The 16,433-nt window shown below is 47.7% G+C and overlaps 1 protein-coding gene across 4 annotated transcripts in view; it reads right to left on the bottom strand.

The window, feature by feature from the left end:
- Positions 1-13,239: 13,239 nt before the first annotated feature.
- LOC119169143 (nitric oxide synthase-interacting protein) overlaps positions 13,240-16,433 on the bottom strand; it is a 264,086-nt gene continuing 260,892 nt past the window's right edge. For all 4 annotated transcript variants that reach the window (XR_012888699.1, XM_075882999.1, XM_037420244.2 and 1 more), the window contains one exon: positions 13,240-13,376. Coding sequence is in view for 3 of the 4 variants with exons in the window: in XM_075882999.1 (XP_075739114.1) it covers positions 13,305-13,376 (72 nt within the window). In the remaining variant the exon portion in view is untranslated. The remainder of the gene's footprint in view (positions 13,377-16,433) is intronic.

Below are 16,433 nucleotides of genomic sequence, written 5' to 3'. Positions count from 1 at the left end.
AAAAGGAGAGACCGTATTTTCCAAACCCTGTGGAAAAAAACAATTGCTAGGGTGTGCTAAACCATTGGCACCGTCATACCATCATGAACTAAAACATTTCTGTTTCCTTTTCCGTCATAGACACAGATTCCACATGTACAGTCGAATACTGTTATATCGACCCCACATATATCGAACTTTCAGGTATGTCGAACTCATAAGTTATTCCCTTGAAATTCTTTGTAAAAGTATAGAAATTCGCTTGTTTATATTGAGCGGTATTTTTACCCGCCTTCGGATATATCGAACGCCGCACGAGCTGGAAGGTGTGCTTCTGCACTCGCCGCGCTTTGCGATCTCTGTGGCAGCGCGGCTCCGAGCGCCACTTGGAAGGCGCATTTTGGCACTCACAGAGTCGCATGCCCGGTGACCTGCGCGCGGCACCACGCATCCATCAAAACCCGAAATGCTCGAAAAAAGGTAAGGGCAAGAGGGTTTGGACTGCAAAATCTCTAAATTGCAGAACGACGTTTTTTCTTTTTCGTTTCAATCTCTCTCTCTCTCTCTCTCCCGCTTTCTCTGCGTACCCGTTAACTCGAAGAGCAAGAACGAAGGAGCCGACATCCTCCTATCGCCTTTTCTTTTATTTTTTTGTTGCTCTTTTGCGAAGTTTCATAGGCCAACCACAGCTCGCGCCTTTTCCTGTTGCTCTCACAGATAACCATTGGCTCGCGAGCGCTTTGGTTCTGTTGTCATGTAGCCTACGTCCCATTGAATGTGCAGCATTTCTCTTTTGCATGCGTGGTGTCCAAAACTGCTGCAGGCTCATTGAATTGTCGACTTCTCGTTTCACTATGGCCAGTGTCAAAAAGCCCAACAACCCTGGCTTTGGGACGAAGTTGAAGGCTATTCAGTGTGTTGAGGAAGGTGAAATGTTCGACCGTTGCTGACAACTCCGGAATACCACGGAGCACTCTGAGCACCTTGGTGAAGAACAAAGCACATATCAAGGCAAAGGCGGCGAAGCAGCGAACGTCGGGAGCTTGTTATGTGCGCGCTTCTGCGCATGGCAATGTAGAAGAGGCACTCAATGTCTGGTTTCTAAAAGTGCGTGCAAGAAACACTCCAGTGAATGACACGATGCTAATCGCCAATGCCGAATGGTTTGCCGCTTCACTGGGTGAAACAACTTTGCCGACAACACCGGGTGGCTTCACCGGTTTAAGCAGCACTACTACATTGTTGCCGATTCTGGCGAAAACGAAGCTGTCGGCAGCTAGGACATCCAGCTGTGAATGACGAAGGAGTGGCCAGAAATCTCGGCGAAGATCTCCAATGCTTGGCAAGATGTGAAGACGGACACAGTGGTCAACTGCTTCTGCAAGGGAGGCTTCAAGACGGCGTAGCTTGCGGAAACCCGTGAAGACGCAGACGACGAGCGCATAGAAGGAGCGTTTCGCGAGTTCTCGTCCCGCTTTCTGGCAGCATTCCCACACGAAGTGTCTGCGGACGACTTCGTGGATGTGGACTGCAATGTCAAGCCGTTGCAAGCTTTGCTGACAAGGACATAGTAGCTGCGGTCGCAGGGATCCAGAATGTCCAGACCGATAGCTCAAGTGATGAGGAGGATCGTCCGGTTGAGGCGCTGGCTACAGACTCGTACTCAGCCGTTGCAGTAGCAGTAGCATTCGGCATCATTTGCAGATGTATCGGCGACATAGAGGGAACCGAACTCTCGCACCTAGACAGCCTTGATAAGATCGAGACTAGTGTCTTCAACTCCATGAAAAAAAAAATTGTGATGTAACGGTGAAGGCAATCTTTATTAGGCCCAGAAGACACGATGAAGCGACCACGCCCAAGGCACAGAACTCAGACAAGCCAAGTCCCCACAGCAGATGAAGATGACGACCACTCATGATGATGACTATGTGTAAAGATAGTAGATGTGCTGAATGAATGCCTACACTAACTTCCCACCCACGTGAAAGCGGTCATCCTGACCGCAGTTCTTGGCCACAGTTTAAAGCGAAGATGAACGCCGTATGAAAGGCTTCATGCGGGATACGTGGACTATTTCTGCTGCCCTGTAGCGGCGGTCCGTCAGAAAAAGAACGGGTGCCACGCGATAATTCACAGGAAACGTTTGCTCCAAGACAGTGTAGGGGCCAATAAAACGTAATTGAAACTTCTCGCATAGTCCGGGAGTGCGAATGGGTGTAAGAAGGAGGACTTCGTCGCCAGGGCTGAAAGAAACGGCACGATGAGAGGCATCATATTCAAGCTTGCGATCCTGTTGCTTGGCTTCAGTGTTAACGCGAGCCAGCTGGCGGCAACGAAGTAGACGAGACACGTATTCTTCACTTGAAGATGAACATGATTTGACAGGCGCAGAGAAGAATGATACATCGAGGAAAGAAGAAGGGAAGCGACCGTGGACGAGGTAGAACGGCGAGTAACCGGTTGTGCGCTGTACAGAGGTATTATACACAAAAGTGACAAATGGCAAAATGGTGTCCCAGTTTCTGTGGTCGGGTTCGATATACATCGCTATCATATCTTACAGTGTACGATGAAAGCGCTCAGTGTCACAGAACGAGCGCTAAACAAGAGCGCGCCGCCAAATCCTTGCGACAACGGGCGGCAGAAACGCCGCGAGGTAAAAAGAAAAAAAAAAGAAAGCAAACATCCAGGGCTCCCGGGCGCGCGCTCTCCCCGCAGAAGCACGGCTTCGCAGACGATCCTCCTCACCCCACATCGGCGGCCCAGCAAGACCGCGATTTTTCTCGAACGAAGGAGGCGGGGTCAGACCGAGTGAATCGTCCTCGGGAGAGGGCAGTCGAACCGTCTCGTGCCTCTCCCCAGCCTTCGCTGCGTATCGCGCCGACGAAATGACGAGAAACATCTGGAAAGTTGCGCGCAAGGTATTTAACCGAGCAGCCGAGACGAGAAATCAGGAGAAGACGGAAGTTAACGCCAGAGCGCGTAGGGATTCCGCCGTGTAGTTGGCGAAGGTTCTGCCCGTAGTGACAGAGCAGGAGGAGACGGAAGTGAGCGCCAGAGTGCGTAGAGAGTCCGCCGTGTAGTCGGCGAAGTTTTTGGTCCGTAGGGACGGCTCGAGCTACAGGCAAGGGCGTGGGTTTACTGCTATTGAGCGAGGACGCGTGGCAACAGCTGCGTGTGTGAAGCCGACGGGTTTCCGGCGAAGAAGTTTGAAGCTTGGAGAGTGGCCATTTGAGGACGCGAGGTTTCCTGGAAGAGAAACTTCGAGAACTACGGAACGACAACAACGCTGGACTTTGAGTGAGTGATTCTCGGAAGAGTATCATTCAGACTTTTGTTCCAAGGACTTTGGACTGAATAGGTTTTCTATCTCTTTAGTCCTTAAGTGTCTTGGTTGTTCAATGCATGCGACTGCATTGTAGTGCGTATTGTTGTCTGTGTCAGTTGTTTTGAGTGTGGTTGATTGTACTGTGTAGTACATTGTTTGTTTGGTGACGTATTGTATGTAACTATTGTGGAGTGTGCATACGTGTGTATTGCGTTTTGATCTACCGTTAATGAGAATATAATTTTGTTTGTTTATCAACTCTCGGCTTTGTCTTGTTCTTTGGGCCACAGCCGGCGTCCGCTGGCGCACCAATAAGGACCACTTCTAAATTGTCCACGCTTTCGTGGTGCGGTTCGGGGGGCCGATACTTCGGCTCTTGGAATTAGCCCGGCGATCGCCTCCCTAATAAACGGGACAGGTGTGACAATTAATCTGGCGTCCGCGAATCAGGACCTTTTGGTGCACAGTGTGTCCAAAGTAGTGAGAAAGAGCCTCGAGTTGTTGATAGTGCTATCGGAACGATTTTGTGTGTTGTTCAGTGTTCTCGTTAACGAGTGCAGGGGAGTGTTCCCATAGACTGATTTAGGCAGATACTTTTTGCACGCGGCAAGGTTTTATTTGCGAGTTGCGAGACACAATGGATCTCGAAAAGTTAGTTGCGCTTGGTGAGAAGATGGGTCTTTCTGGCGCCGAACTACGGAAGTGGGTAAGCCAGAAGGAGAAAGAGGCGGTGGAGAGAGAGAGGTTGGCAGCGGAGAGAGCCAAGGAAGAAAAAGCCGCTGAGTTAGAACGAGACAGGTTGGCAGCTGAGAGGGCCAAGGAAGAAAAAGCAGCTGAGTTGGAACGAGAGAGGTTGGCAGCTGAAAAGGCGAAGGAAGAAAGAGAGCAACAATTGAAGTTGGAGTTAGAGAGAGAAAAGCTTGCAGCTGAAAGGGCGAAAGAAGAAAAAGAGCAGCAATTGAAGTTGGAGCTGGAGCGAGAAAAGTTGGCAGCCGAAAGGGCGAGAGAAGAAAGAGAGGCAAAAGAGCGCCAGCTGAAAGAAGAAAGAGAGGAAAGGGAGCGGCAGCGGCAGCACGAGATGGAACTCGAGCGGCTCCGTTTGCAACAGCGAAGCGAAACTCCCGTCCAAGCTAGAGTTGAAAGCAGCGAACGGGAAGATCACGGCTTCCGCTTGAACCCAAGCAAGCTGCTCGTAGCGTTTGATGAAAGGAAGGACGACCTAGACGCGTACCTCCACAGATTTGAGACGATCGCGAGGAGCCAGAATTGGCCGGAACAGCAATGGGCAACTGCTTTGAGTACCTGCTTGAGTGGTGAAGCGCTCAGTGTGTACGGTAGGCTGACGCCGACCGATGCAGCCAACTACGCAAAGGTGAAAGCTGCTTTGCTGAAGCGATTTAGATTTACCGTAGAAGGATTCCGGGACAGATTTCGGACAGGAAAGCCAGCTGATGGTGAGACGGCTACGCAGTATGCCGCCCGACTTTGCCATTATTTCGACAGATGGATTGAACTTTCAGGGACAGCACAGGAGTACGATGAACTTGAAGAGCTGCTAATTAAAGAACAATTTCTTACTAGTTGCCACCCAAGCCTGTCGCTGTATTTGAAAGAGAGGAAGGCGGAGTCATTTGAAGGAATGCTTGAATTGGCTGATCAATTCTTGGAAGCGCAAGGTGGCACTAATTTGGCCAAAGTCAAGAAGGAGGGTCCCGAGGATTCGAAGAAATCGGCTCCTGAGGAAAAGAAGCATGCACCGGAGAAAATTCCGCGATGTTTTCTGTGCAACCGAGTGGGTCATCGCGCGAAAAACTGTCGAACGATCTCTACGAGCCCTACGGCAGTAAAATGTTTTAAGTGTGGTCAGACTGGGCACAAAGCAGACGCTTGTCGGAACGGAGTGAGTCAAACTCACCAGGTATCCTGTGTGCAAGTGGCACCGAAATCAGATAATAATGCCGTCACCGACGGATTCGTAGAATTGAAAAATGGGGAGAAAATTCCTATTGTGGGGGCTGTAATGTCAAAACAGCCAACCGGTGTTACGAAGGGAATGCCAACGCTTCCTGGAAAGATTGCAGGCAAGAAGATTACGGTTCTAAGAGACACCGGTAGCTCCACGGTTATCGTGAGGAGAAATTTGGTACGGGAAAGAGAGTTGACAGGCAGAACGAAACCGGTTTGCCTAATTGACCGTACGGTCCGGATGCTTCCCGAAGCAGAAATTGAGGTTGAAACCCCGTACTTCAGCGGGAAAGTTACTGCGCTATGCATGACGACCCCCCTGTATGACCTTGTCATCGGATACATCGACAGGGCGCGAGGGCCAAGTGATCCAGCATGTTTGGGAGAAGACCCGAAGTTAGAGCCCTCGCCAACACAGCGGCCGCGAGATACAGTGGAGGAGCATCCCGTGACGGATCTCACTAGAGCCCGAGGCGAAGCCGCGGCGCAAGAGACAGCGAAGGAGAAGACGATCGTGTCGAATAAGTTCACAGGCGGAGCAACTGGATGTACGTCGGCACGACCTCGACCGACTGACAGTGTAAAGGAGACGGAGTTGGCCAGCAGGGCAAAATGTAGAGGCATGATCAAGCGGGTAAATGAACAGACAGGACCTGTCGAATGTAATGACCCGTTAACGGTGTCGGAAGAGACAACGATGGCTGAGACGCCGCCTCAGATATCGTCGTTGAAAAGGGCTCGCCGAAAGGGAACGTGGAAAAACAAGAAGAAATCGAGCGAGCACCGCAAGAAAGGGCGCAAGCGCCACTCAAAGTACACAGGATAGGTGCTGAGGTGGAATCAGAATGTGTTGGGCAGTGCTGAGTGACATATGTTGTGTTAATGTTCTCGTTATCCTGTGTCTCAAGTGTATGTCGAGCGAGTCAGTGTTCTGTGCGATGATGTGATGTATAGTGTTGTATAATTGTTGTATAGACAGAACTTTGTACGTTTGTATTGCTTGAAATGTGTGATGAAGTGTTGTAGACATGTACCTGTGGCTAAATTTCATGTGTTGTGGAATTGAACAACAATGTACGATTGTATTAAGTGATATATTGTGAATGTGAAGTGTCATGAGCGACGGATTGTGTTACAGTCTGTGAGAATGTGTGGTGACTGTTCGCGCTCGTTTGTGTGGTTTTGAATATTATGAGATAATATTCTTAAAGTGGGGGGCAGTGTCACAGAACGAGCGCTAAACAAGAGCGCGCCGCCAAATCCTTGCGACAACGGGTGGCAGAAACGCCGCGAGGTAAAAAGAAAAAAAAAAAGAAAGCAAACATCCAGGGCTCCCGGGCGCGCGCTCTCCCCGCAGAAGCACGGCTTCGCAGACGATCCTCCTCACCCCACATCGGCGGCCCAGCAAGACCGCGATTTTTCTCGAACGAAGGAGGCGGGGTCAGACCGAGTGAATCCTCCTCGGGAGAGGGCAGTCGAACCGTCTCGTGCCTCTCCCCAGCCTTCGCTGCGTATCGCGCCGACGAAATGACGAGAAACATCTGGAAAGTCGCGCGCAAGGTATTTAACCGAGCAGCCGAGACGAGAAATCAGGAGAAGACGGAAGTTAACGCCAGAGCGCGTAGGGATTTCGCCGTGTAGTCGGCGAAGGTTCTGCCCGTAGTGACAGAGCAGGAGGAGACGGAAGTGAGCGCCAGAGTGCGTAGAGAGTCCGCCGTGTAGTCGGCGAAGTTTTTGGTCCGTAGGGACGGCTCGAGCTACAGGCAAGGGCGTGGGTTTACTGCTATTGAGCGAGGACGCGTGGCAACAGCTGCGTGTGTGAAGCCGACGGGTTTCCGGCGAAGAAGTTTGAAGCTTGGAGAGTGGCCATTTGAGGACGCGAGGTTTCCTGGAAGAGAAACTTCGAGAACTACGGAACGACAACAACGCTGGACTTTGAGTGAGTGATTCTCGGAAGAGTATCATTCAGACTTTTGTTCCAAGGACTTTGGACTGAATAGGTTTTCTATCTCTTTAGTCCTTAAGTGTCTTGGTTGTTCAATGCATGCGACTGCATTGTAGTGCGTATTGTTGTCTGTGTCAGTTGTTTTGAGTGTGGTTGATTGTACTGTGTAGTACATTGTTTGTTTGGTGACGTATTGTATGTAACTATTGTGGAGTGTGCATACGTGTGTATTGCGTTTTGATCTACGGTTAATGAGAATATAATTTTGTTTGTTTATCAACTCTCGGCTCTGTCTTGTTCTTTGGGCCACAGCCGGCGTCCGCTGGCGCACCAATAAGGACCACTTCTAAATTGTCCACGCTTTCGTGGTGCGGTTCGGGGGGCCGATACTTCGGCTCTTGGAATTAGCCCGGCGATCGCCTCCCTAATAAACGGGACAGGTGTGACACTCAGTCAGGCCGTTTGTCTGAGGATAATAACTGGAGCTTATTTTGTGTGTAGTGCCGGATGCCTTGAGCACTTCTTCGACGAGTTCTGGAAGAAATATTCTTCCACGGTCACTCAGGATTACGCGAGGAGCTCCTTGTCGAAGGATTATTGCTCGAAGGATGAAGTCGGCCACTTCCCAAGCTGATGCAGAAGGCACGGGAGCTGTTTCGGCGCAGCGGGTCAGGTGGTCGACAGCTGTAACTATCCATCGATTTCCCGTGACAGTCATAGGAAGCGGACCATACAGGTCAATGCCAACTACCTCGAATGGTTGCAGGGGACACAGGAGCGGTTGTAATTGTCCACTTCGAGTTGATGTAGGGAGCTTGCGACGCTGACAAAGGGCGCATGAGGCAACGTACTTCGCGACACAGGTGGACAAGCCCGGCCAGTAGTAGTGACATCTTATGCGGTCATACGTCTTCTGGAAGCCCATGTGTCCAGCAGACATGTCGTCGTGATATGCCTTGAGGACTTAAGCCCGAAGAGAGCGAGGTAGAACGGGCACCCAGCATTGACCATCAGGGTGGCAGATATGACGGTACAGGACGTGGTTGTTGAGCTTGAATTGCGTCAGCTGTCGGCGAAGACGGGCGTTAGGGGGCCGGCAAGTCCCGTCAAGATGGTCCATGATGCGGCGACAGTAAGAGTCAGCACTGGTGAGATAAGAACAAACCACACTCGCTTGGAGCAGTTGGGTCCACAGTAGCTAATGACGAAAGATGTAGGGAAGAGACGGCCGAAAGCATCTAGAGTGCGGCAGTGGCGGGTTTGTTAAGTGGCTCCGAAGAGAGCGGGCAACGCGAAAGTGCATCGGCGTCTTGATGCTTGTTTCCCGACTTGTTTGTGACCGTGAAGTTGTATTCCTGTAAGCGAAGAATCCAGCGACCAAGGCAGCCGGACAAGTTCTTGATTGTCGAGAGCCAGCACAAGGCGTGATGGTCCGTAACCACAGTAAATTGGCGGCCGTAAAGATAAGGTCGAAACTTTTGTATCGACCATACGACCGCTAGGCACTCCTGTTCAGTGATGGTATAATTCTTTTCAGCAGGGGTCAGTGCACGGCTCGCATATGCGACGACTTTCTCACGTGAAGATTTGTCTCGCTGTAGGAGAATTCCACCAATGCCTCGACCACTAGCGTCTGTATGCAAGAGCGTAGGCGCGGTTTCGTCGAAATGGCAGAGGACTGGTTTGGATGTGAGTGCACACTTCAGTTGGGCAAACGCCGCTTCACATTCAGGAGACCACACAAAGGTGACGCCTGATCCGAGAAAATTGTGCAATGGTGAAGCTATTGAGGCGAAGTCTCGAATGAATCAGCGAAAATAAGAAGCGAGGCCGAGAAAACTGCGCAAATCTTTGGCTTTTTCAGGACGCGGGAAGTGCTGGACAGCGGAAATCTTGTCAGGATCGGGACGAATACCATCCTTGCTTACGATGTGGCCTAACACTTTAATCGTCTTGCTCGCAAAATGGCACTTTCTGGTGTTTAGCTGAAGGCCTGTGTTTGCAAGGGACGTAAGAACTTCGTCCAGTCGTTGCAAGTGCTGAAGGAAGGTTGACGAGAAAATGACAATATCGTCTAAATAGCACAAGCAAGTCTTCCACTTCAAGCCTCGTAAAACAGTGTCGATCATCCGCTCGAATGTTGCTGGAGCATTGCAAAGGCCGAATGGCATGACGTTGAATTAGTACAGCCCATCTGGTGTTGAAAACGCTGTCTTTTCTTTGTCATCCTCGTGCATGAGTATTTGCCAGTAACCTGAATGCAGGTCTAGGGTTGAGAAGTACTCAGCACCTTGCAGTGAATCCAAAGCATCGTCTATGCGCTGCATGGAGTAAACATCCTTGTGGGTAATCTTATTAAGTGCTCTGTAGTCCACGCAAAATCGCATGGAGCCATCTTTTTTCCTTATTAAAACAACAGGGGATGACCAAGGACTCACGGAGGGACGTATAATGTTCTGTTGCAGCATATCGGCCACATTTTGTTCAATGATCTCACGCTCGGACGAAGAGACGCGATATGGTCGACGGCGTACGATAGAAGTGCCATCGGTCTGGATACGATGCCTAATAATGGACGCCTGTCCCAGAGATGAGGAATGGGCATCAAACAATCTCCTATAATTTTGTAGCAAGGCAAGCAACTCATCTGTCTGTGAAGAGGTCAGTTCTGAACTAATAGTCGCAGCAAGAACAGGAACGCTTGATGAACGTTCAATAGAAGGAAGGTCAGAACACGCTGGCATAAGCGGGACAACAGAGACAGGTTGAGATTCAGAAACACAAGCCATTGTGGTGCCTTTAGGAATAAGAATTTTCTCAGAAGTCTGGTTTGTAGCGTAGAGAAGTTCGGAGCCATTGTGGAACCGCGCTAGACCTGAAGCAAGGGCTATAACTCTTGCGAGACAGCGTGCAGATGGTTGGACAAACACGTCACCAGAGTCAATCACATTAGAAATAATGGCAACTATCCGCTGATGACCAGGTGGTAGCTCGGTATCTTCAGCAGCGAGCAAGCGAACGGGCTTGTCATCTGCATACAGGGCATAGTCAGTTTCCATCATATGAACAACATTTTCTCGCCAGCAGATGGAAGCGTTCGCCGGAGACAGAAAATCCCAGTCTAATATAAGTTGGTGGGCACAGGAACTCAGCACAGCAAATTGCACAAAATAGAGAAGACCAGCTATGAAAACATGAGCGGTGCACATAGCGGCAGGTCTAATGGTGTCCCCTTAAGCAGCGTGCAGTGTAGGTCCATCATAAGGGGTGGTGAATTTTTGCAGACGTGAGCACAAAAAACGATCAATCACAGATAAACAAGCACCAGTGTCTATTAAAGCGTCCACGTACACACCTTCTATTAAAACAGATATCGTATTATATGGACGCACTGGAAGAATTTCTGTCTTTTCATTCGATGCAGCTTTTCCTCCAAAAGCTGCAGAGGTTAGTTTTCCGGGCGTTGGTTGGTGAATTGCGAGACAGGTCGCAATGGAGACGTGGAGCGGCGGAGGGGTGAGGGTGAGCGGCGTCTAGAAGAGCGGTAAGAAGTGGTTGGCTCAGATGTCGCAGTTGGAGACAGTGAGCGACGTAGCGGCGGATCATAAGGACGACGTTGGAAAGCATACCAGCTTGTCCCATCATCCCGTCCGTAGGTGTCAAATCCACGACGTTCGTCCTGCTGACGCTTCCGACAGACGCGTGCAATGTGGCCCCGATAGCCGCAGTAATAACAGATTGGACGAGGCGGCCGCCACGGTGGGTGAAAGGGTTGGCTAGGCGCACTCGGAGTCAACGAAGCCAGCGGGACAGGCGTCGAGTGTGCGGGCATCGGTTGTACGACGGGTGGTGATCCAGCGAGGACTTGTGCGTACGTCGGCTGGAGTCGAGGTACTGGAGAGTCTACATACGCTGGCCCAGTCATGGACGCCTACTCCTCTTTTATAACGTCGCGCAAAACAGTGTTGGAGGGGGGAGGTGGACTCGGTGTCATTGAGAGGCCAAAAGATTGCAGCTCCTTCCGTATAATCGCCTGGATGATGGCACGCAATGAGGCAGCAGTCGTGGTGGTGTTTTCAGCGCTGTCCGGCGGTAACCGTTGGGATTCAAGTTCCTCTAGGCGTTGGCCTGTGACAACAACTTCAGCGACTGTAGTCGGGTTTCGAATGACCAAGGCATTGAACGCGACCGTGCCGATCCCTTTCAATACATGACAAACTCTCTCTCAGATTCAGGCATGGACGTGTTGAAACGGTGACAGAGAGCAAGCACATCCTTTATGTAGGATGTGTAAGACTCACCGCATTGTTGCTTGCGAGCATCCAGTGTCTTCTTCGCGAGAGCTGAACGAACCCCCGGGGTGCCGAAAATTTGCCGAAGCTGTTGCTTGAAACGTGTCCAGTCTGTGATGTCCGTTTCATGATTGAAAAACCATGTTTTCGCTACGCCTGTCAGATAGAAAGAAACACGGCGAAGCTTGGTAGGATCATCCCAGTTGTTAGTGGAACTCGCTCGATTGAACTGGTACATCTTCACCTCGAAGTCTGGCGAACGTGGGCGGCTCACGCTGGTGCGCGGTGATAATCCACGATGGATAGGCCGCGGTAGCCGGGGCCGTGGAGATAGACGCAGAAGCGCCGGTTGGCTCGTCCTGAGGCATGCTACCGGACACCTGGCACAAACGACGACCTGAGCAAAGCTCCAGGAGGCAGATCTGGCTGGGAGAGGACGGAAGATCGTAGAGCACACTCCACCACTTGTGATGCAACGATGAAGGCAACCTTTATTAGGCCCAGAAGACACGATGAAGCGACCACGCCCAAGGCACAGAACTCAGACAAGCCAAGTCCCCACAGCAGATGAAGATGACGACCACTCATGATGATGAATATGTGTAAAGATGGTAGATGTGCTGAATGAATGCCTACAAAATTCTTTTGCGGGGTGTCTGCAGAATCAGTTGTCATTCTTGAATGCCCCTATTGTAGGTGATGATTCGCTACAGGCAAGCTCTAAGGCCTCTATTTTTTATATCAAATTTTTCATATATCAAACTAATTCACGATTCCCTTCGAGTTTAATATATCCGTGTTTGACTGTATTTCTTCAAAAATTAAAATTTTGTCAGTTTATTATTCATATTTACAATTTTGGGGGCCTAAAACAGTGTATTGCATGCATATTTTTGGTGCCTAAGACCCTGTTCTTTATTGCCTATAAATCCGGCCTCTACTCATTGCTTTACTTAGATGTATTCGGGTTTCACCCTTAAAAACTGCTAGCAACAGTCTGCACCCCGATGTTTCAGAAGCTTCGCAATTGTTTCAGATCATACTGTAAAGATTACGCGAATTATGCAAATAGTCGTTTAAATACGCGAATTGCACAAATAGTCGTTTAACGCCGGAAGCTTCGATAACTGGTGTACAACATGAGCTTTCTGCTATCATATATTACTTACCGAGTTCGCCTGATTAAAGTTTATGTACTGAACACACCAACTGCCCCCATTTTCAGCGTCACCATTACCTGACAATGCACGTGTAATTACTCCCGCCTTGTGCCATCTTACGTAAAAATATTTTTGCGGCTTCTGCTTTCAAGGCCATCCATTTTGTTGCGCGTCTCTGTAAACTCTCTCCACTACGAGGAAACATTTTGCAATTTTCAATTTTTTATCAGCATTGATTCTGTGACGTAAGAACAGATTATATGTGCAATAAAAAGCATTAGCCGGACACCTTTCAGACCTGTGTCAAAAGCTTAATGTCTTAATTGCGTCGACAGCTTTTGGTGTCTAATTTATTTGATCAGGATTGGTGGCGTTTTCTCGGACATCGCCACTCAATCGCAGAGACATGACTGTCTGTAGCAGGGGAGAGTACAGATTGAGGCATTGGCAGTAGACTCACGTGACTAGTTCAGGCACATTTAACGGAGAACCATTTGTTCCCAACACGGAGGAAAAGCTGAGATATGCCACCACTGTACAGTGAGAGTAACCACAGAAACAGGAGAAGACAGCCATCAAAAGCTATTTATTTTTTACCCATGAATGAAGCCAACAGAGCCCATGCTCTGGATTCACACAGTCATCACTGGTTTCTTGACCTTGGCATCAAGAGCGAGGTTGGTGCTTGAATAGCCAGTGCCGCCCTGTCACAGAAAATCCCGGTCATTAACAGGGTCTTTCAAAAGTCCAAAAAAGCTCATAAACTTAAAGCTGTAGGGCCCCTATGACATTACTACAAGTTCATATACAAACAAAATGTTGTGATGGACCAAAGCCATTTTGGAGCAGCTTTTCGAGCAACTAAGATCTCACTTCAGAGCACCATAACAACCGTTTTGAGCAGTTGCTTACCACACAATATTGCACGCAAATATTTGTCTCTAAACCTGAGCTGTTCCACTACATGTCAAACAAGATCTATTTGTGTCAGCATGCATGCATCTTCACTTGGAGACTCCTAATCATTAAAAATTAGGCCCCCGATTTTCTGCGAACATCCCCAAGTTGACTAAGTTCGTTCAGCTCAAGACACCTAACACCTCCCAGGAATTCATTCGGTATATGTAAGTGACTCCATGGCTTTCTCTGACGCTTTGTAGTTACAATACTGAAGGCACCAGCTGTCTAAAATTTCCATGCATCATATTTATTCCTAAATGTTTTATGTACCCTATATTAAAATAAAAAGGTCTGATTATGTTTGCGCTTTTAGTATAACTTAAGCCTTGAATGTGTGGAGTAGCATCTGCTGTCATGCTATAAGTGTAGAATTGTTAGGGTGCTGGTTCATGCGTAGGGCTTATTCCTAAACCAGGTTTTAGGAATAAGCCCTTTCTTCCCGTTATTTAATGTGTGCTCGACAAAATTTACGCTCATAGGAGAGGGGGAGTACATTTTTACATTTAACAAGCTATTTGACATGCGCAGTTACCGATGTCAAGAAGTCCAGCTGAGATATACTGGGACACCGTGCTTTCTCGGCAAAGTAACAGCCCCTGTATAGCATTTGCTATTGTTGATAAAGTCTGCCCATTGTGATGGTCTGAAACATAGGCACAGTGCACGAAATATTTTGAATGTAAACTAGAACAAATAGCACTATAAATAAAAAAGAAAAATTTAATCACAGTCTGTTCTATGTAAACATGCTGCATGACTGACTGTAACAGGGTGTCTACCATTTTGATTTTTTTTTTCAAATTCCCTGACTTTTCCAGTTTTCTCTGAGGATTGAAAAGAAATTCCATGACCTTGATGTCTCCAAAACTCTGTGCACAAAAACAAACCCTCAAGCAAAAAAAAAAATTAAAAGTCAGGCACTCATATAGAATAAGTGAACATATTCACTGCACTCACTCAGAATGTGCTGAGCACGTGTGGTAATAATGAAAAAGTACATCTGGCCAAAATTAAACATCTTAGGCATGCAATGAGCAAGTTGGCTGTTTGATCTTCGAAGAACGAGGAAGCAAACTTACGAATTAAAATTACCCGCACATGACAGTTTTGAAGGAGCCCGTGATAATCCGACAACACAGCCAAAACAGCAACGAAACGTAAAAATGGTGTCTTCTGGTGGCATCCGTGTACAAGGAGATTACGGAAGCCTTGCCGGTTCCGCCACTGAAGTCATGACGTTTGGTACAAAAATCTAAAAATGGCGTCTCCACATGCATTTTCTTTTCACATGCTTTCTCGCTTACCAAAGGTCATGTCACGGTAAGAATAGTGTTTTAGGGATTGTAAAATTGTACTTCACAAATATGGGAAAATACTTTTGCTCTTAACCGTCCCTTTAAGTATGCTGTGCCTTTCTTATGGCTTTTATTGTGAACAAGGCTCTCACATGAGGTGCCGAAATGTCAGTAAACTGTGTTCTTTTGCTAAGTGTATCCCTTCATTATTGCACTAAAAAGCAACACTTATGCACTGCCTTATTTCCCCACCTACTATAGCTGTTCACCATAGTCAGTAAAAAGAGTGACTTTTTAAGCTTCGATCAATGGTAATGCTTATATTTGTGGTGGACACACAGACTGCCATCAGTTTCCATGACCTGGCCAGGTTTTTCAAAATTTCCTGACTTTTCCAGAAGGGTCTAAATTTCCAGACTTTTCCAGGTTTTCCAGGTTGATAGACATCCTGCTGTAATTATTATACAGTCAGTCACGTATGACTGCCGTCCAAGAACAACTAGCTCATATTATTACTTTTCTGTGACTGTATCTACAACAGCTAGAATAAAACAAAATAATGTAATTTTTAAGTATAGTGCAGTAGTAATTGTAAACACAGTGCGTTTTGAATATAGGACAGTTGAAATCTAGCATAGCAAATTTTGCAATATGAGCAAGCTGAAATTGTTTGAAAGGTTTACACCCAGCAACTACAACTATACATACATAGGGGTGGAGGTCCATCGCAGTACCCCCTCCCCCCTTTTCGTACAGCGGTAATGCAACTTTTTTAGAAAAACTAGGATAATTTTCGCAATTTGTCCGTTGTTGATAGTCAAAAAAAGTAGACTATCCGTGCAACACTTCCGAAGGTTTCTGTGTTAAAGAGATGCAATAATTTTCATGGGTTAACTAAGCAATATTTAGTGCCAAGTGACACAAAAAGGCTAGAAGGAAGAAGACAGTACAAGCGCTATATAAATGTCTTCACAATAAGGCCAAAGTTCTCCCCTTGTGTTTTTAATTGAATAAAATTAGACTGTCTTCATTCACATATCACCAGCATAGGGCAGTGGCAAAAGATATGTCATACTACCCTGTGCTACCATTGTTGTTTTTTTTATGCATACTTTCTTTCTTTCCTTGTCGCCTCCCATTCTTTGGTATACAAAGAATGAAACAGCATAAAAGACGGGAAGAGATTAAAGCTAGCTGCATGGAGGGCCATTTAAATTTTCACATGACCACTGTTTCCAGTTAGTAAGGCAAAAGTCTTAGATGCCACATCAAACACAAAAAGTAACCATTGCCGTCAATCTGAGTGAGGCAAAGAATGATCATGCTATGACCTCATCATGTGATTGTAACGTCATTGACAGCAAAGATACAAGACGCCAAGATATCATCGTTATAATGTAACTGGGACATCATAATCTGGTGCTTAATCATGACATCATTACATAAAACAGTCATTTTGTCATAAGTGAGTGGAAACCATAATCCACGTGAGGTGCAGAAAGCTTG

The sequence above is a fragment of the Rhipicephalus microplus genome, chromosome 2, assembly GCF_043290135.1.
Source record: "Rhipicephalus microplus isolate Deutch F79 chromosome 2, USDA_Rmic, whole genome shotgun sequence".
Lineage (NCBI taxonomy): Eukaryota > Metazoa > Arthropoda > Arachnida > Ixodida > Ixodidae > Rhipicephalus > Rhipicephalus microplus.
The sequence above is the reverse complement of the archived record's forward strand: the minus strand, read 5'-3'. Positions and strand labels throughout refer to the sequence as shown.